The 22,261-nt window shown below is 40.3% G+C and overlaps 1 protein-coding gene across 8 annotated transcripts in view; it reads right to left on the bottom strand.

Annotated features, from left to right (window-relative positions):
• Nucleotides 1-14,169: 14,169 nt before the first annotated feature.
• HDAC9 (histone deacetylase 9) overlaps nt 14,170-22,261 on the bottom strand; it is a 487,500-nt gene continuing 479,408 nt past the window's right edge. For all 8 annotated transcript variants that reach the window (XM_074574812.1, XM_074574814.1, XM_074574815.1 and 5 more), the window contains one exon: nt 14,170-20,679. In XM_074574812.1, the coding sequence (XP_074430913.1) occupies nt 20,640-20,679 (40 nt within the window). In that variant the 3' untranslated portion in view covers nt 14,170-20,639. The remainder of the gene's footprint in view (nt 20,680-22,261) is intronic.

Below are 22,261 nucleotides of genomic sequence, written 5' to 3'. Positions count from 1 at the left end.
CTTTCACTTGCATTTGGAACCAACCTTTGATTGGAGAATAAATCAAAGAATTAATCAATATTTTTTTCCAGTACCAAAGGGAGTCCAAAAATTTGAGATGTCTGCATCAGTGTTTAACCTCACAATAAGAATACTTTAGTATTTTCAGAGGGGCTGGTAGAGTTTGGAGGTGGATGGGGAAAGAAGTGGGTTTGGCTCTTAGGTTTTCATGTGATTCAGTGAAAAAGAACCTGGACCATTTCTTTGTATAATGTAAAATCTATTTCTTCCTTTTACCGCATGGCACACATCCCAAGCTGCTTAGAAGGTGCTTGAAAGGAGTACAGATAGTGAAGAGAGGTCGGGAAAGGCGTCTAAAAGGATGGAAGCTGTCAAATGAACAAATTGCATGTATTTTCCTCTATGCAGTTTATGCATAGGCTAAGAAACCAAGAAAAGAAAAAAAATCTTCCAGCGTGCTTTGTTTCTTATATCTGGCTTCAAAGCCAGATTCAAATGTTGGCCAAAGAAAGTACATAAATTCTGGGGCCTGTTCAATGGGAGGTAGTGATCCTTTTCAAATTCATAACTCCAACAGAAAACCATCACTCATGGAATGTACTCTATTTGGTGAAAAACATTCTTTCCAATTCCGTTGAAAAAAAGAAAACTCAAAGAGAGAGATCTAAACCACGTTGTACTAACATATGAAGACATACCAGAAGTGGAACTAACAGCAGCTTCATAGCTAAGGGGTAACATACTGACTAAGGTTATCTTGATTTGGGTTATTGCTTGGCTAGAATGTCCTGATAGATTTGCATAAGTAAATTTAAAATATTGTGTTATATTTATTTTGGAAACCCATGTTGAAGAGAATTAATTTCTCCAAAAGAAGTGCATTTTGGGAACTATTGTTTTCATCAGATAAGGTTTTTCTTGGCTAAACCAATGTAACACAATAAGCATGGTCACAATGACTACCACTACCTAACCTGGTTAACACCATTGCCTCTGTATTTATTTAATTATTATTGCTACTTTATGGAATTTTCATTAATGCTAGCAGTGAGAAAAATCACCACTCCATTGCCAGGGTCAACAGTCATTTATGAGAACTTGGTCAGCTTCCGTGAGTTAGTGTTTGGCACACATTTAAGAGTGTTTTCCCTCTGTAGTTATCCTCATGTTTTGACATTTCTATTGCAATTTTATTCTAAAAAACCCCATTCTCATTGGGTTATATCTCACTTATATCAGAAAGTAGCCTGAAACTGAAAGTTTAAAGAGTTGTGTGAAATGCAGGTCAGTCAGCCCTGCTGTGAAGATGGACCAAAAGTTAGCTATAGGAAAAGGTATGGAGATTTCACAAGTCTTTCCAGCCAGCTCACACATGTTCAAGGAACATAAATCCCTTTGTAATTTTGGAATGTTTCACTTCATAGAATAAATGGATTAGAGACTGGATTAAAAAATGAAATGCTGAAGTGTGAAGTCATGGCCCCTGTGCTGATGCCTATTTGCTGAAAATTCCACAGGGACCATAAGACTGCCATTCTTCACACCTGCCTCTGAATGGCCTCACGTATACTCGGTGACACGCTAAACCACGGGGAGCACTTGAGCAAAAAGATCTCTTCATGGTCTAGACACATCATGGTCACCCCTCAGTTGAAGCTTGCTGTGCCTAGCTGCACAATCCAAGAGTGTGGCTGGACCCTCCTAGGACTGGTGCACGCAGTGAGTGAAGTCTAACTTCAGGGAGGCCAGGATTTTCCCTGGAGGAAAATCGTCAACAGACTTTACATTCAGTGGAGCTAAAATACTATATACAGCTAAGAATCAGCTCTCCTATTGTTTCGATTCCATGATGGTACATACATTCATAGCTGTGGTATGTACAGAGCTAGAGATAGACATATATGGAGCATTATAGAACTGCATGCTCATGTAATTTGGCATTTGGATGGGTAGCTACCCTAAATACAGCCATGGTAGTTTGGCAGATATCCACCTAATCTAATTTATCTTAAATACAATTCTGCTTTTTAAAATGACTTCATTAAAGTAGCATCTTCTGACTCAACAAGCTCATCCTCTCTGGGTTCTTGGTGGCTTAGCTGCTTGCTTTAACAACTGAGGTTTGCTTTCTGTCGGTCATGTTCTTGACAGTCCTGCACTCTGAGGAAGAAATGATTTTGTAGAAGTAGCATTCTGGGAAGGTCTCTGCAGCTCGGTAATTTCCAGGTTAGTTCACAAGTGATTGGAAACCCCTCCACACACCTCATTACCCCTGCAGGTTCAACTTTTTTATGTGAAAACTAAAGCTGTTATTTCTTGCACGTGGATCATATGTAGGAGAAAAGCCAATTCAGAACACAAAAGGTAGTCATAAAATACTCACACAAGTAAATTTCTCACACTCTTGCTCTCTTCAATGACATTTTTCATTTGAGAAACTACTCCCAGGCGGCAATGAAGTGATCACAACCTAGCCTTTGGCTAAAACACCTATAGGGCTGCATTCTGCTCTGCTCTAAGCACTGTGAACAACATTTTAAACAATGTTCAAAGGAGCACAGAATGCTGCTCCATAACTTAAAGGTGTGTTTGCCACAAGTGACAGTGGTAAATATCTCCTGAGTAAATCTGTGCTTCAAAACCTATAAGCAATCACCGTGTCCCAGCAGAAAAAATACAAACCGATTCGATGATCAGAAAGGACAAAGACAATAATCTGTCTTCTTTTAGAGCACAGAACATTTTCCAGAACATCTCTGTGAGTTACCGTTCTATTATCCCTAAACTCTCTTCTGACTTCACAATATGCTTTGCATTCCCATCTTTATTTTACATTTTCAAAACAATTTCAAAGCATTTTCAGTTGAGAAAGAACATTTGACCAAATGTAAAATGGCTGAAGTTTGCTTTTCAGATTTACTGCAATAAATTTCTGCAAAATACATTTTGGGGCAAAATGATGCACAGAGATATAAACAAGCAAAAGCACAAGTCTATCTTATATGGAATACACTGTCATGGAGAGGACACACTCTAATTAGATCAGATGAAGGAAACAGACAGAAAAGTGAGCCAATAATGATGCTAATAGTGCAATTGAATGCGTAATCCAAGTGACAGGATGACAGAAATGGAGCAAGAGACAGATACCTATATAGAAATGCAAGCAGAGCTGTTGTCCAGCCAGGTTTGTTACATTCCCGTGGAGATTCATGTTTCACATGCGAAGAGCCACTACTCCTCTCCTACACACATTAAAACCACTTATTACAGACACAGATACTAACAGCAAAGCAAACACCTTTGGAAATAAGTCAAACATATTAATATGTCAGGGTTAACTGTCTTCAGTAGTGGGTTTTTCCTTCAATAATAAATCCCTGTGGGAGAGAGAGACATCCTCGGACTTTGGACATTTACAATCTGAGTCCCCTGAATGTCTTATTCACAGCTGGCTGTAATAACTAGAGAATTATTTCTATTTCAGTAGGTTTTGGTCAGGCTTCTGACATACTGCACACATGAACATTAATTCTGACTAAAATTCACAAACATTAATTCTAACTAAAACTTTCGTCCTTTAAAACCTATTTTCAGGCAAGCCACTCTATGGGATGTGATGGAGCTGTTTGTGTAGGAGCCTCCTAAACGTCATGCAAGAGCTAAGGGCTTTCTGTTGATCACAGTAAAAGCACTTAAGAGCTGCGTGTATGCAGAGAGGATGGGACGCTGTGCTCTACCAGTACTGCAGAAGGCAGCAGTTTGAGTAAGCACCTTTTTCAGATGCTTTCATCCTGCTCTGCTTGATCGGCTTACCTTGTCTGTGTGTTGCCACGCACCTTTTTGAAGATCAGTTTGTGTACCTGCTTTCTTCCCGTTCCCTATTACGGCTCATACTATTTTCCACCAGCTTTGAGGCAACGCTCTTTCCTCCTTGGCATTAATTGAATAAACAGAGTTCTTCAAAGATCTCTCTCTATATCCAAACTTGGAACAAACTATGAGTTGGGAGATAGAATAATTAGTACCTTCTGCAACTACAGAAATGGTAGCAGTGGACAAAGCTGCTATTTCATTGCCCAAGCAAACGTTTGGTTGTCTCTTCTTTTCTGGTCTATACTAAAGCAGAATAAAGGTAATTAAAAATAACTTCTGTTTCAGGACTGTTTAAGTTGACAGAAGTTTTTTCTACCAGCAGGTTGGTTTTGTAGGTAAAATATGCACAGATGAGCTCTTCAACTTATATTCACAGGGTCTCCTTATTGCTTTAAGCTCCTCTTTATGTTAGTGACTACTGGTGCCAGGTGTCTAGAGAAAAAATGTGACTTTCCCCTCATGGTTCTTCTAGAGGCAGGATGACAGCCTAAAATCAAACCACTCCATCGCTGTTCCCACAGAGGTTCTGGGTTGTTGGAGGAATAACTTTGGAGCAGCTAACATAGTCATCCACAGTGGAAAAAGAAACATAGTCATAAACCCAAAAAAACAGGGCAGCTCTCCTAGTCTCAACGGGTGGTAGCAGGAGGTGGCTTTAAAAGGAAGTCAAATGCTTTAGCTTATTGCAAGAAGTCCTTTTAACTTCACGCTAAACGGAGATGGAGGCATATACCTAACTGAAGCTGCAGGAATCTACATTTAGAACAATCTTTGACAAAAGGAAACCAAATTCCAAGCTCATTGAAGTCAATGGCAGCATTCCTATTTACTTCAGTGAGAACAGGAGGTAGCCCATGATTACAGAATTGCTAAGAAGCTAAATTTATTTAAATCCAGATATGACAAACTTCTGTTTGTGATGGCTTCTCCTGGAAAAGATTCTGGTAATAATAAGAGCAGACTTTGGTATTTCCATTCTAGCAGAAGTATTAGACAGCTCATCTATTTAGCTCAAAATGTGCTTAAGTCATTAAAAAAAACAGGATACCACACCCAGTTTATAAAGCACAGATTCTTAATGAAGCCACTCTTGAAGGAACTCGGACCGATTTTCTCAGAGAGTATTGGTTGCTAGAAAGCACAGACGTGAATCTAGAGAGGCTTTTGTTGAAAATGTATAATATTTAAAAGCCTGAATACAGTGGTTTGTTGTTGGTGTTTTCACACAACTCTGTTGCTGCTTTGTTGTTGTTGCTGGCTTTGAAAGATGCATGTAAACAATGGGAACAGATTCACAACTTCTAATTAAGAGACTTCCGTTAAGATTAAAAGCAGAAGTTCAGTACTCAGTGTCCCTGAAAGTGTCCCTGAAAGAGCCTAGTCCCTCTGTCTTTGCACAGGCAGTAGAAGGCACACTATGTGTTGTAGCTTGCCTAGAGCCCCTATTTCAAGTTTGACACATAAGCAGCCTAGAGGCAAACCACCTTAGGCGACGACATGATAAAGAGCCCATAAAAAATTCAACAGATAACAGAGCTCTTGAAAAAGTGGAACTTGTACTCCTGCTTCCTGAGAGGATGTCACAAGGACTTCTGCACAACCCATAGAAGCAGCTCCTTTCTGAGTTTCGGGAGTTGTTTTGTGAGCTTTTAAATTTCTCATGCATTTCCCCAGCCAAAGTATAGATTAAAGTAATTTCAGTACTGCAATTTGAGGGATGCCATAACATTAAATTACACCCACTTAAATAATTACATCTCTTTAGCTACAAATGATAAAATAAACGTATCATGTTTAGTGTGTGTACTTTGCATGCAGTCGTACGGCAGTTTACACGCAGAGCCTTTCCCAAAGTAGCAGAGGGGAAAAAGTCCTTCTGGAAATCTTTACCATTATGCTAACATATTTGATTGTGGGAAACAATAATTCAAATGAGGCAAAGGTTACGGTAGACAAATAAATGAAATCAAATGGGAATAAAAGCTATAGCTAGAAGGACAAGTTTCAATCAGTGTATTTTATTCTTATTCTTAACCTCGATTAATTGTTAAGAGGAACATGACTGTTAAATTTTATCTTCTGTTGGCTTTATGAACTTCTCTTTGCATACTTGCCCTCTTAGGGCATATACAGTTAATGCGACTTTATTTTTAGTATCTTTATTCGAGTGGGCTATAGCTTATACAGAAAATGTGTGAGATAAGGAGGAAGCAGATGCTGTAGCAGGGAGTAAGACAGAGAATAATTCTGCAGACAAAACAAACCAACTCAACAGCAGGCAGTGAGGACTTCTCCTCACATTTTATTATTTGGCCAAGGGAAAGGAAAGAACATCTTTAGTCTTTTATGAGCTGACCAAAACACCATCAGGAATCCCACCTGTTGCTATTTTAGTCCACAGCACATGATATACTTGTCCCTGGGCCTCCTGGGTGTCCAGTTCACGGAAGATACCAGCTCTAGTTGCCTTTGCCTGAGAAGCCTCTTCTGTCTGCTGTTGCTTACGCTTTGTGAGTTGCAGCCTGCCCAGAAGGTGGTTAGGCACAGCTTCACAAATAATTCTCCTGCTCCTCCCTGGCTACTCCACACCTGGCTGCTTTATAAAATATATTTGAAGATATATTGGAAAAGAAAAGAGAACACATTGGTGGTGGTAATCATTTGGTCCTTGGGATGGGGGCAGTGCACCCTCCTTGCATATAGCAGTGTTAGAAATACATTACAGTCTAAATGGAGCTCTGAATTCCAATCAAGCTGAAATCTACTTTACATAAATATTCATGCTTGGCTCATTTTAGAGATAGACCTTGCTGCTGAAATTTAGGAGGAAAACTTGAGTCCATTTCCTCAAAATTGCCTTTGGCTTTTGCCATTCCAGTCTGGGGCGACACCCTGTTTTAAGACCCACAACCCCAGGCAACTGACCCAAATCTATGCCATCCACTGGCCATCCCATTCTGCTGGATTTTCTCCCAGCACACCTCCAGGATTAGGCCATGCACAAAACCAGCTGGAGCGACGTGCTTCTGCCTTTTCTCCCATGTTCAGATCAGCAAAGCTTTGAGAAAGACACAGCTTTGGTCCTTGCCCGGAGGGGGATGAAGACTCAAAGCAGCCGGGAGGGAACTGAAACTGGGGACACTGAAAGCAATTTCAACTTATGTGTTAGTTAAAATACGTGCTAGTTAAATATCCATTGGGAGAGTGAGAGAGCGAGCAGGCATGACTGTGTAGCTGGCGGTTAGACACTGCCCCAGGAGGTTGGGGTGCAGTCCCACAGCAAGCAGGGTATGGCTATTAACAGCAGCTGTGAAGCTGACAGGACTATCGGATGCAGTCAGCAGCTGACAGGGTACTGGGGAATATATTTCATTCTGGGAATAACCACACGGCCATGTTTCCAAACCCAAGTGAAACAACAATAACAACAAAAAAAGGCCAAATATTTCCCTCTGTCCCCCTTCCCCAAGGTTTTCATCTCATGGGATTGAAAAAGAAAAGATAAAGTGATTTGTTCTGAAGAAGAATGAAGGCAGCATTTGAAAAGCTGGCTTCTCCTGTCTCCTGAATTCTGCCTGACTCTGCTCAATGTCCCAGAGATTAGGGCTCTCTGCAGGAATGGGAGTGACTGGGCAGGAGAAGAATGGACACATCTACCAAATCAGTCATACTGGGGATGAAAATGTCTAAAATTGCCAGCGGCATATCTTGCCATGAAAATGGTAGAATGCTTAAACCGTAGATGCGGGGGGCAGGGATAGTGACTTATCGCAAAAGTGCCCCTTGGTGGGGGGTGAGCAAGGTGACATCCTCCGAAAATACCTACCCTGAGGATCCTAACAGAGCTCGGGCAGGAGAGGAGCCCAGGAGCTTGCAGCCAGCAGGGCTCAGGCAATGCCGGCTCTCACAGCACTAGGAACCATCCCAGCAGCAGCTCTGGGAATGCCAGCGGACACTGCCCGCTGAACTGAAGAAGCCAGACCTTTGAAACTCTAGCAGTGATGTTTTTTGACCAACTAAAACATCATCTAAAAGCATGATCTTAAAGAAAATGTTGTAAATGCCTACAGTATAGTTAATTTAGGATTTTACAGAAGGCAGTGTTGTTAAACAGTTATAGTTTATAGTTATAAAATATATAAAATATAGTTATATATATAACTATATAAAATATAGTTATAAAAATCTGTATTTTTCAACAGAATTCACTGTCTTTTGTCTGGTATCCTCAGTGCACTTCAGAGTCCTTCTCTGCTTCACTACATGTCTAGATACGTGGTAATTATTACCATCTTTTGTGACTGGCGAACTAAGGAGCAGAGAAATGTTGATGACAAAATTTATGCATCTCAGCACCAGCAACAGGACATACGGATCCCTTATTTTTTTAACAATAGTCTGACTCTTTACAGGTAGTATTCCTCAATAATCATCGTTAGTTACATTTTTAGGATTGTGACTTCAGTTTGCCTAATACCATCATATCTATTGCAAAAAAGTATTTTGGATTTGTCTGATTATATAGGCACATATCAGACCTCATACTGGTTTGTTCCTCCTATAAACCAGGGATATATATACTAGATACAGACACTATAGGCGTGGACAGACCTAAAACCATAAGCCTGAGGAAATATATCATAACATCAGAAAACATACTGCATGTGTCTCAAATCCCACAGTAAGTTTCGTGGGCGGTCAGTCTAGCATCCCTCATGTGCACATTAAATTTGGTCTAAAAGCCTGCGAAGCAAACAGCTGTGCTGCTGGTAGCACTGCTGCCAGGGTCCCAGCCACTCCAGCTCTGTTACCTGTGGGATTGCCTGACTCCACGTACAGTAACTCTCACAGGCTGCCACCTAGAATCTTGGCATTAGCACAACTCTGTGGAGGATTTATATGGTTATTACTGTATGGAGAAGAAAGGGGACATCCAGTGTGTTCAGTGTGTCTATTCCCCGCCGACACATTCGTGTGACCTAGCAGACCCCCTTTAGTAAAGGTTGTGCCACTTGTGAATTGAGTCATGGAATTACACAGCATACAGTGTAGTCTCTCCCTGGAGTATATTTTTCTTTCAATTTCTAGACATAGCTCACGTTGTCCTTAAAATGTCTTTCATAAAGACATGTGCATAACATGAGGAGGTGATAGTTGTTACGTAGTTGGGATAATTCCTCCTAGACTATGCTTTGCTTTTTCATTCTTTTTGAACCAAAGATGGGTACATGAGACTGGAGCTCAGCAGACACTTTTTGCTGTGATCTCATTTTAAGCTTTCCTCTGACCTGCTCAGATACCAGCTGGTGTCCATATCACAGTTAGTGATTCATTTTCAGGTGCAACTGTGGGTTTTTCTCATCCTTTCCCACTCACTTCTGAGACCCACAGCGTGGGACTGGGCTTAGACCTTCTGTGGGCTCTCACAGAGTTCTCTCCAGCAGCTTATTCTCATTCTGCAAAGTGCTGAAGGATGCCCCAGAACTTTTGAATCATGTGCTTGTGCTTTACACCGTGGAGATCCCATCACCATGGGTCCTGTGGGTACGTGGTGCACAGTACTGATGCAGGTCTCACTCATTACGCTTGAAATATGCACATGTTGTCTCCAGCTTCTTGGTTGCCTATAGTTAAGAGCATATATTTTGAGCATAACACCTCAGGCTTCCTAAGAAAGCCTTACAGGAAGATGCACTCCAAAGTTACTGCTTAACCAGGGTTATCCCATGACATGTCCCACCCCGCTTCCTTCATGCATTCAAGAAGATGCTTAGACAACTGTATATATGAGGATCAAATAAAATGTGCCCTGAAAAGTCATTAACGCTGCTCAGAGGAAGTCTAAGTAGTCAGAAAATGTAAGCAGAGTTGAGAAATCACCTGTTCAGCAAGAACGAGTTTTTTTCCAAAAGTCCTGATTCAACTTGCAATGTGAGTTAGGGCTTTGCTTTGCGTTCATTTGTGAGGACTTGGTGCATGCAGCCTGTGCCTGTTCTGACCTGTTCATTCATTACCCCTAAGGTTAATAAGGACTGGGCTGATGTTTGTTTGGTAATAAGAACCACAACCTTACACTTATAAGCAGTGAGAGTCTTGAGACAACTTTCTTCCAAATCCCCTAAAACCTCATCTGAAATGGTTCAGTTGTTATCCCTTGCAGAAGTGCAGTATTTATTGATATTTTTGTGTTCCTTGCAATCTATATTCAAATCACAACAGCCAACGCATCTAGCAGAGTAAGGAAAGGTCTAGTTCCTGTGCATGGATTTTTATGCAACCGAAACAGTTCTCTGTTTTGTGCGGATCATTGAAAAACAGGGAGCGAGTAAGAAAAAAAAACACAAGGAAACTACAGGATATGATTCATAAAAATCCCACGTCTCCTCTATACGCTCATACAGTCTTTGAAAAAATAAATAAAAGTTTTTGTTCTTTAGCAATGTTCCAGTAATACACATGCCAGAGAACAAGCAAGCTCAAAACAATGAGCTAAAATTAGAAGAGGCAGATTCAGCATCTAAAGTCACAAATACACACACACTTACTTTATAGTGTGAAGGCATCTGGAAGAAATATAGTCACATGGATTGTCTGGGTGCTGGCATTAAGACTGTAGCTCAGGAGATTCTTCCGTCAGCTACAAGCTCTTTGTGGATCCTTGAACAACTCTTTTAATCCTGCCTGTGAAAAGAGGCAACAACTGGACTGCTTTTGTGGCTGTTGTGAGGATGAAACCCTGAGTGTTTACAAGGATCTTGGATTTTCGTGTTGAGTGCCACTGAAATAAAATTATTTCTTCAGTTCCGTCAGTTTCAAAAAGTGCTAACAAAGTAATTCAGTTTGGGCCATTCTGCTATTCAGAGTAAGCCCATTTCCTACGAAAATGGAAGAGAGAGAGAGACATGGTGTGTGCTAGTACTGACCATTCATCAGCACTTCAGTACTAATACCAATAATATCTTTCCTGGCATATTTTTCTCCTCACCCAAAAAAATGAATCTGTGCAGCCAGATACTTGTTAGTCACCATCAATTCTTAGTAGACTTTACTACCTCACTCAATAAAATACTTACGTTCCCATGGGAGACACGTTCAGCAACACTAAGAAGCAGCAAGATCTACATAAGAGTCTAGGGAATCATAACTTGTGACCAGAACCACTCATTCCGTTCTGTGCCATCAACCAGTAATCAAAGAAAGAACTACTTACGCCTACAGAGGAGGAAAGGACTGCCATCATGAGTACACACAAATTTTGACATTACAAAGAGGATTCAGGAGAAACTATCTGATACCACTCTAGATTTACATTCCCAGTGCAGATACAGGCTCCACAGGAGGCAACATGAGCTATCGTAGGTCAATGAAGATAGAGAGGTTTTTCGGCATCCAATATTCCTAAAAATTCCAAAGATTTCATTGCAAGGCAATACTACACTGTGATGATACTTTTCATGAAATAATTTGTTGGACATTTTAAAGGATAACTGGAGTCCACATATTCATTTTTAAAGGTGTTCTGTTCTTTTCACTGTTCACAGATGTTGTTGCAGCTGTTCTTGAACTACTTACTCAACTTTCAGCATGAACCCAAACGCCCACTGCGGGCAGTAGCTCGGAAGGAAACGGGACTGGTTCCTTCTGGCTAAGGTGGCAGAGACGCAACTGCTACACATTAAAGCTAGTGACAGACAATACACATTTGCATTTTTTCTAACATCATGCATATTTATGTAAGATGATTTTGAAGGGAGGAATGAGAGAAATCAACTGCATAATTAATTTTGGTTCTGTTTCCTAAGAATCAGTTGGTTTTTTTCTGCTATATTTGGTAGCTAGAACAGGGAATCAGCTAATCTATCCCTGCTCTCGGACCAAATTAATTACAACAAGACTAGATTAATTACAGACAATATACTAGATTAACTATAGATGTTTCAATAAGATTCTCAAGAATAAATTGTCTAAAATACTGAGAAAAAATTTAGATCTTTTCTGGTTCTGCTGCATAGCCAAAGTTGAAGAGCAGAATTTAGACAGGTTGAGAAGAAATTATTACAAATGAGCCCAGTTCTGTTCCTACCCTTTGTTACTGTGTAGACTCTGGTAGAATTGCAGGTAATTAGGCTAGGACTCTGTCACAACTAAGATTAGGTACTGTGAATACGGAAAATTAACCTGTACTGATCTGGGGGAACACATATACTTGTAATGCATGCATGATGATTTTACCTTGATTGATGGATGGATTAATATTTTGTTTTGATAACACTTGATAGCTTTAGCACAGATGGATATTTAATTTGATTAGCCTGTTAAAGAACAGTGCATTCAAATGCTATAATGATCTGAACGACATAAAATGACATTGCTTGTAAGTAAAATATGCCACAAAACAGGTAATTTGGGATATAACCAGCAATGCTCTATTTAGTTATTTATAATCTATGAAGACATTAATGTTGCAGTCATACCAGGCTGGGTATTTTTCAGTGATGCGTGGACAGAGAAGCCCAGCCTAACGCAGCACACAAGCCAATACTAGTAAATAAGTTTGCACAAAATCCTGGACCCACGTCCTAACACAGTTTCTAGTAAAGCGCAGAGCTGCATTTTGGGTTTTCGCTGAACCTGCTCCCTTTTATAGGCAAACCCAGGGAAGGTTGTAACAAGAATCCAGAAACTCTATTTTCCAAGTCTCCGGGAAGCCTGTATAAACCAAGTACTGTACCCGGGCCACTGTGATAGCAAAGGAAAAAAAAAAACATTCTCCGTTGAAAAAAAAAAATATAATTATCTCAATAACATGCTGAAACCGTAATTTAACATCATCTTCCTCTCATTTGACAGGGAAAAGAGGCAGAAATAAGGAAGACCAATGGCTCAACACGTACCAATTCAGCTTTTATAACACTATTTACCCTTTCTGACAAGGAACCTTCCAGCTCTTGCTACTCCTTTCAAAGCTGCCAGTGGAAAGAAAGATTTTTCCTGGGGAGGAGGATCTCCAGGGGAAGCAGCGAAAAAGCACGAGAGAAGGAATCTGGAAGAATTCACTCCCACCCACCTACAGGAGATTCCTAGAAGCATTGTTAGCCTGAAGGCTTCCAAAAACCCACTCCACTTCTCAAAGGCAGGGTCATTTCTGTGGCAGGTTGATTTTAAAGCAGAAACGGTGTCTAGCTGGAACCTCTCACAAGGTTGGAATGTTAGAAGTAGTCCCAGGAGAGAGGGTTTAATGTACAAAATGCAGGTGAGGCAGCCAGAAAGACATGATGAATGCAATTTATCACAGGGCTCTGCAATTTATCACAATGGAATCGCAGGAAACAAGCAAAGCAGAGAAGCAGATAGATAGACTGGATAGATTAAGCTCCTCTGGGCATGGAACTTCTTTGAAATATGCCAAGGAAATTACATGTTACACGTCCAAATTTTCAAACAATATTTTATTGATTGCAATGGAGCTACGGGTTTCTGGGGCTGGGGTCCTTTTCCCCCGAAAGGAGAAAGATGTGTTATTCTGAGGAATGAAATAAAGCTAGAATTATAGGGTGCTGGTTTGCTTCATTTTGGTTTTAATCCACCCCTGGATGGGTGCCAGGAGGTAGGGATTTGCATGTGAAAATCAAGTGCCTGCACTTCCCAGCTGCCCTTCAGCCCCCTCAGCTTTCTAGTTGAGGTGCGTGAAGCTCCGCACACAGGAGCGATCTCAGAGGCCTAAATCCGCCAGCTGCTTTTGACGATGTGCAAGTGATCAAAGCGTTCTCACAGCAAACGCACTGCTTTTGCGGGGCGCCTTACTCAAAACAGGCCTGTTGTCTCACCGTAACAACTCCCGAGTTTTACGGCAGCAGGGCTGGCGGGATACTGTGGTCCAGAGCATTGCCGCGGCGTGCCGCGTATTCCCCACCTCCCACAAAGTCGGGGCCTTACAGCTTTCAAAACAGCGCATGTACTATTTAAACTGTTTCACTGGGAGGAGAATTATGTGTTCTGTAACGCCTCAGGACAATGAGCCAAAGGAACTATAGAATATGAGCTTGGTGTTAAAGCTGGAGCTCTGCAATGCTCTGCTTTGTGTGGGTTTTAGCCTGCTATGTAACATTACTTTTACATTAACATTTGTGGTTCCTTTTTTATGCACTCCAGCTTCGCCATGCTCCGCCCTTTATATTTTAACAGTCAGATTCCTATGATCCAACCAGGGTGGCATGTTCAAAGCTCCACTTCTTTTTAGCGCTGATTAAAAAAAAAAAGGGGGGGGGGGGAAGCTCAGAGTATCAAACAAGCTTACTTCAAATAGCTTTTATTCACACTAGGACAAGACTATAGCCAAAGAATTATACAAAACACAAAACAAAAGGGATTTTAACAACTCGGTTGAAGACTATTTCACGCCAATCCAATGCTCATATATCTATAATCAACAACATTTTGGAGCACAATGTTACTTAACATTACTCATTAGATGCTTTCAGATACAAAAATGTATCAGGAAAAATAACAATAATCCACAGGTTCCATTTACTCTTGTGGAAATATTACTATTGACCTTTAAAAATTTTGCCCTTTGGGTCGGTCCCACTGATGCTTTATCCCTTAGAATCTGATCTGCCTGGAAAGACAAATTACAGATAAACTTCTAGTGCTCTGAGCAAAAGGACTGTTTTTTATCATAGAAACAGATAGCAACATCAATTTCCCAAGAAAAAAAAATAGACATTTCAGCTGTGTATCCCTAGACCAAAAAGTCAGTGTTGTAAAAACCCACGGTAATAAGTTTGCTTTGAAATCTTTTGTTATGACTTCACCAGGTATTGCTTTATGCTTTCCTACTGCATCCTAACTTGGAATATTAAGCCAATCAATAAATTTAAAATAGCAGTAAACTAAGCAGCAAGAGACATGAGTATGAACCTGTTCCCATAACATATGGCATATATGCCTTCCTGAAGCTGGCTGAATCAATAGGATATATCCACTGGTGTCAATGCTCTTTCACACAGACTTTTCTAGAAGCAGAGCTGGCACTTTGTATCAAAAACAGGCATGTGGGGCTGAGTTCCGAATTTTGTCTGTGCTTTTTTTACAGTTTGTGTGTGGCTGATTGCAAAGTTAAGGTTTCTTCTCTAGCTGTCTCCCAGATCTTACTCAAAGCTTGTCAGAGAAGGGATTTCAGTGGTCTTTGAATCAGGGCATCCTACAGCTCGGCAATTGCAAACGTGCCTCTGGCCATGCAGGCGCACCGTCGGGAAGGGGATAATGTGTGGAGATCTTAGCACAGAATCACTCTCACTGCACAGTACCAGTGCCATTGGTTTCATGCGTCACTTGCCTTTAGACCATGCACGCAGGAGCATGTCTTCCTTATAAGTTACAGCCCAACTCACAATGTACTAATTAACATCCGCATAGTAGCATCTTTGATGGCACAGAACAATTTATATTTTGCTATAAACTCTTCTAATATGCTGAACCACAGAGCATGGCACTAGAGGAGGATGAAGGATTGTGCAGAAGAGATATAATTAATAGTTGCTGGAATGTCCTTTTCGGTCTTCGCTCTCTGTGGTGTGTTATTTGCTAAAGACTAAAACCGAGCTAGTAACAAGATGTCATGGGACAAAAACCTTTTGGATCAAGTGAAAATATTACATTGTTAAAATCAAAATGGGTCCCTTTTGAGGTTAGAGAGGAATGCGAGTTTCACAATTTCTTTTTTTAACAATCAGCAGACAGCCAGCTAAATCGTACTCATAAAATACCACTCTAGTTTGGATCTGTCACAAAAATGAAGCATTTAATTGCTGCTAGAAGTGACAAAGATAAGCTATTCTCATTCCCACACCGAGGGCAGGGGCATCTGTCGGAAAAGACAGACTTTTTTTGGGTGGTGTTCTATGTGCTGAATTCAACTACAGGTAAAAAACCAAAGCAAGTAACAAACTAAAAGCTTAAATGATAATTAAAAATCCAAACTCCTCCAAAACCAGTCTGAAAAGCAGGTAGCAGAAACTCGACTTCAGAGAAATTCTTTCCCAGCAGGTTCCCCCCCTCCGCCCATGTACATATTCTGTTTTACTTCCATATGGAGTCTGTAAAAAAAAAAAAAAAAAATACAATGGTTCACAAAGCTCTATTGTGACCTTTTAAAACACATCAACTGTGCACTGCTACACTTCTGGAAAGGCCACTATTGAGAAAAAACAAAAATTACAAAAAATCTCCCCTATCAGTCGCATTATGAAGTGTCTGGTAGGGGCTGATAACTTCTCGGGCAAATGCAGAGCACAGGGGTCGGGACAGCACACCTGGCGGCTGCTGCTGCTGCTTAGGACAAAGATGTGTACAGCGAGATTCCCGTCTGCCTGCGTGTGGGCATGTTTGTGGGACGGAGGGGGCTTCTCCCAAAGAATAAATGCTCGCTGGGCATCTCCTTGCCCCTGCAAGCTAATAGAAGCTAGTTGCCTCACAGCCATCAGCGCCTTTGGAAAAGTTCCCTCTAATTCTTCGTCCCAGACACATTGCCCCGAAAGTGTCCTGCTGTCTGTCTACACAAATTAGTCAGTCTCTACATTCTTGTTCTCTACAGGACTTCTGGTGCTGGCTGCAGCGAAACCTTTCTAATATTTCATCTCCGGTTATGACTCTCAGCTTTTGAGGGAGGCTGCACTTAGATAAGACACCAACTCAAATACCACATTCTCTAGAGAGGGAATCGTTTTGCCACTTTCATTCAGCTGGCAGCATGCTGTTGAATTTTTGCAAAGTAAAGAAACAGCCATCTTCATTGGCGTAACAGCTGTTTGTGTTTTCTTTTTCTTTTATGATGTTTATTTAAGATAGCTTAATGATTTTATTTTCCTCAGATTCACTTGCCTGGAATTGGTTACTTCATTTTCACTGAAAGTAAAATTAGGAAGATACGTAATTAAAAAAGGGACTAATTCTGTCATCTTTGCATTGGCAAAATTCCCATGAGCTTTGATTACTTGCTAGGAATTTTGCCTGAAAAAGGATCATATAATCAAGCACTTCATTGCTGTAGATTATATTAAAGCCAAATGAGCACATGCAGAATTCCTGCACAAAGAGTCTGAAAATGAAGTGCAAGACACTCTTAGGTTTTAGTAGTTCTGAGATTTACTCTTCATCGTTGTTCCCACCCCAGCCCAGGTAAAAGCATTAAGCTGGATAAAAATAATGCTTTTCTTGATATCCTGAGTCATATGACTTTTTAGCTTTCAGTTTCTACTATGAATTTAAGGACCTAAGAATACAAGCAAACAAGAAAAGCCCCACTGAGCTTAATATTTAGTCTCTAACACTAGGGTAGAGCATGAACTGGAGCAAGCATGTCAGCGGTACTTGCAGAGGCATCCCTTGTTCTGGAGGTTGGTGTCTTAGGGGCACCTTGATCCAGAGGCAGAGGGCAAATTCCCGCATCCATCCCCTGCGAGGCAAGGATTTGCTGCTAACGGCAATGGCAGCCTGGGGTGGTGGTGCTGTGGGACGTCGAGCTGCCCACCCTCAGCCCCCATGCCACCAGCACCGGGCAGAGGGTCACCCTGGCTCCAAGAGCTCTCTGCCACCTCCTCAGCTTCACCTTCTCCACGGAATCACACACAAAACCCACCATTTTCCCCATCTCATTTATGCATTTCAGTTCATTTTTAGAAGTAATCTAAACTCAGATGTAGATATTTTGGCAGCCAGCTTGAAATAATCTGGGACTTAATTTTCAGAGGTGTCAATCTCCCTAGCCTAAGCTGAGGTCTAGGGGAGACGTGAGACTGTGACGTCTCTTCAAAAACAGCTCCCAAAGCTCTGAATTTGGACATTAGAAATGGAGAAACATGCAATTCATGCATCTTTCTGAAATTCTTGGAATTTGTTGTTGAATCCAGCTAAAACTGGGCATTTTTAAGAGCCTGCATGTGAATATTTCCCTGGAAGTATGTCTAAAATTGCTGGGAGATATTTTAACTGCAATCCATGGGGAGCTGTTGATGGTAATAAAAAATACTGTGAGAAGAAAACAGCAGCAAGTGAAACTGCCCTCTCCAAAAGCCCAGGTCTGCTTTGAAGGAAGTGTTGATATTCACCATAAGCCTCGATCATTTCCCAGAGGGCTGTACGGTGCCTTGTAATGACATAATCAAAAAGTAGTGGTGTTCTGGACTTAAAGAAAGGAAAAAAAAAAAGCAGGGCCTGATCCGTCCCTCATTGAAATCAAAGAGGCTTTTGCTATTGAGTTCAGTGAGAACAGAGTTCTGGACACAATCTGTGTGCAGTTTATTTGCACATTTGCTTATCCAAATGATCCTAACTTAAACCAATAGCATGACTAGATGTCTGTCTGGGAGTACGCCCGTACAAATGCATAAGTGTGAGTTTATCATGTGGTTTAATCCAAATTATTCTGGCATTTTAAAAGCATTTCCAGCTACAAAGGACAGCTTTAGCTGATTTCCACCCCAGAATATAGACTTTAATTGGTAAAGTTTATAACTCGCATTTCAGGCTGCAATTCATATTCAATTTCATGCAAGCTAAAGACACGAGCAGATTTTGCATTTGTGGGGTTAGTTTTAAAACGGTCTTTACTATTCACTCAATTAAAATTTAGCAGCCATTATTTCAAAATGTGAAAAGCTCTACAAATTACCCAACTCATCAGCTATGGTCCTTGGTTTCCTTGAAGGGAAACTCCTTTGATGACCACAAGAAAATTGCAGTAAATGGCAAGCAAGATTGCCATCACAAGTCTGCTGAAAATACAGGATGAACTCCTGATTGCTTTAGTCATGTGAACAACCGCTTCAGAACAGCCCAAAGTCAGGCAAGGTGGCTTACACCAGGAGTTAATTTAGCCTGCTGAGACCCTTTGCATTACCAAAATGAGCATGATTTTGGCTTGTAAATGGGGGGTAGAATTTTATTTCACTTTCTGAGAGGCATACATCCATTTTAGAGTGAGCCTTTCAGAATAAAAGTTTACTTCACGTTATAGGAAATGACATTCCTTTTTTAGATTTCCCTTTTCAAAGCATGCCTCAGATTTCTAACTTGTAGCAGAGAGCTTTTGTATAAGTAATAAAAGTCTTTAAAATTAAAATGCTAATCGTAAACAAACCCAAATGCATGAAAGATATAGTCTGACTGCATAACAAAAGAGAATTATATAATTCTATTTGAGTGAAATCTTTCATCTTTGATTTACAGGTTTGAGTCTGCCTATAACTGAAACCATATTGTTCCATATCTTTCATATCATGGCCTTCCCCAAAATCTTGTTTTAATTAAGGGTCCTTTCAGATTTCAGAATAAAAAGCATGACAGTCTTCACTTATGGCTTTAATATATCTTTTGGAGTTTGGAAAATATATAAAAATGAACATCACTTGCTTTTAAAAGCTGGGTGAGCTATCAAATACTGCAAGTCAAATACTTCAAGGTATCTCCCAGGGTTCATTAGGTGAGAAAGTTGTAAACAAAATAAAAGTTGCTGTAGTAGAGTTTTGCTCATTTGAAGTAGTCTTACATACATGCCCTATCTCTTTCTCTGACGGTAAGGCAACACGTGTAACAGTTTAAGCGTTCATTATCAGCTAAAGGCACAACTCTATGTTACGTTCTCAAACACGGAATTAAACAGCTAAAGTCACGTTGCAGGGAGATCGTGCTGCACTTCGGGGATCTAAAATAAAGCCTAAACCCTTTGAAGCTTCTTAAGCAACATCAGTTCTCTCAGGGCAGGACTACATAAAAGAATCAGTTCGTATTCACATGACGACCTGTAAAAAGCACCCCCAACACAACCTCCACAGAAACACCTGAGCTTCAAATGAGCTGCACGCACTTACTGAAGATCGCTGCTCTTAGAGTCAGGACGCAGAAACATTTCGGAACAAACTCAAAACACATTTGAAAAGCCATCCATTTTTCAGAGACTACTTGATCTCTGCTGCACATATGGTGAGAGCTACTGTCAACTACGGAGGGTACAGCACTTTTTTTTTAAAGGCAGAAGATCGCTCTTTTTAGAGAATCATGAATGTGTTTTTATGATCGAAAAGATTACACGAAACGGGGAGGGATGGTGGGGAAAAGGGAAAAGAAAATAAAGCACCACCAAGCACAGGACTTCGGGGGATTTATAGTACAATAAGAAGTGCTTTCCCTTTAGCTAAAATCCCTCATTGTAATTTACACACCTTTCACTTATTCAGCTAAGAACTCATTACAGGGGTTTAAAGAATGGCACGTAAAATAAAGGTCGGTTGTTTTTTTCATTACACAGAGCAAAGAAAACAAATTCTATTAACAATTTAACACAGTATGAAAAAAAGTACCCAGTAAAAAGTGTCAGAAAGTGATTCATGGAGTTTACCGAGTATTTCTCTGGCTGTTGCAATTCTTGTATCTATAATCTATCACGTAGAATTTTGTAATACTCTATTTCACAATTTATGTTGGTGAGCGGGTCAAACAGCATATAAAAAGCATGCTCTAGGCTCTTTCTCCCAAGCCCGTTTTACTGTAACTCTAGAATTGTAGCGGTTACATTTAAGGAATCTTTAGGGCCCTTTCAAGTCCATCCAAAGAACAAGTGAAGCTGCTATTCAGAGTTTTGTGCCCAGTGTTTATGTTCCATCTGATCTGTGCCACCCAAGCAGCAGACAAGACATGTCTGAGGGTGCTTTGGGGGGATACACAATGATGTCACCCACAGGAAATATCAGGGAGGACTTGGCACTTCACAAGGCTGGCTCTTCTTCCATGGGCTCGCCAGCAGCTCTGTAAAAATAAACAGGCAATCAGAATACGGCGCAAGAGTACACAATGACATTGTAGATTTTCATGCATAATCAAAGCTGATTTTTCAGCTCTCTCTGATGTTTATTTGTGTTATTCAGTTATCCATAAATAGAGTTTCTTTCCTAGGAAGTATAAACAAATGTCAAGTGGAAAAACATTTTAGATCCAAGCAATCACTGAAAATGTTCCTGTTTATATTAAAATATGTCAGAATATTTTATAACTTTTTGTCCAGAAATGTACATGCTTTGTGTCAACAGAGTCAAATAATTTTGTGAAAAAAATATCTGTGATACTTTTCTCTTACAAGCTTTTGCAACTAAAAATACATGCATTTATTTTTTCAAGCGGCCCCATACCATTAAAGTGAAATTTTTCTGAGGTTCTTCTTCAGTCCTCTGATTTTTGATTCTGTGCTTTCACAAATGCACTGCCTGCCTGCCTGCAACTTCTGAGATCAAATTCTGAACTTGATCAGCAGATCACCGTCATAGAGAAAGCATCTATTAATAATATGAAATCAGATTATACGTATACCTTTTATTTGAAAGCCTCTGGGAAATATTCATCTTAGGTAAGATGAGCTCTTTAAAACAACCAATAAGAAAATAATGGGGACATATGCTAAGCTAGCGTAAAGCGGTGTAATTCCTTGTATCTGAAAAGCTACTGCATCTGATTATGGTGGCAATTATAAAATGGGAAGCTTCTGCGATCATGGTGAGACCTGACTATTGAAGGGCATAAGAATTTGAAGATAAACCATTTTTCACCTCAATCTGTCAGAATACCACATGACAAATGAGTTTAAGACCTCCTTAAAAATAGTGACTTCAAGCAATTTTGAAATGAGGGGAGAGCAAAAAGTAAATGCAAATTAATAAATGAGACATTCACCAGTCAAATCTTGTAAGCCAGTATAATAACTGGTTTCAGTAAAATATCCCTCAGAAAGTACAAACTCATCAGATCCCATGGAAAAAAAAAGTAACTAATGGGGGCTTGCATGGGCTTTGGTAGTTTATTCAGCAAGGAAGCCAGAGAATTTTAAATGAATCTGGAGTTTATTAAAGTCTTTCCCAATGAAAAATTCAGCAGTGTGTCTTTAAATGGTTTTATACAGGTTATTCCTTTATGATTTGGAATCATCACAGCTAGTATGTTGAAAAATATGTCAGATGAATGATATATGAAAAATAAGATGCTTTTCAGACTAATCACTTTCCAAAGGGTTATTGACCCTAAAAGATGACTAATCTATAAATCTCAAATCTTTTGTTCCTCACCACACGGTGGAGAATGTTTTCTGTGTACAGTAATCACTGCAGCTCCCTCATTTCTGAGTGACAAGGTGAAGCAGGATTTCTGAGAAGGCTGCAGCAGGGGCCACTTTCGATGGGGCAGTGCTGGGGTGGGGGCGCTTCCCTGTCATGTGTGGATGCAGCAGGACATCGCTCCCCTTTGACGGGCAATAAAAGCCTAGTGATCTTATCAAGATATGCATAAAAATGTTTAGCAAGACCTCTTTCAAAAATGACTGAGATCATCACAGCCTTCTCTT

The sequence above is a fragment of the Larus michahellis genome, chromosome 2, assembly GCF_964199755.1.
Source record: "Larus michahellis chromosome 2, bLarMic1.1, whole genome shotgun sequence".
NCBI lineage: Eukaryota > Metazoa > Chordata > Aves > Charadriiformes > Laridae > Larus > Larus michahellis.
This window is presented reverse-complemented; position numbering and strand designations above follow the sequence as displayed.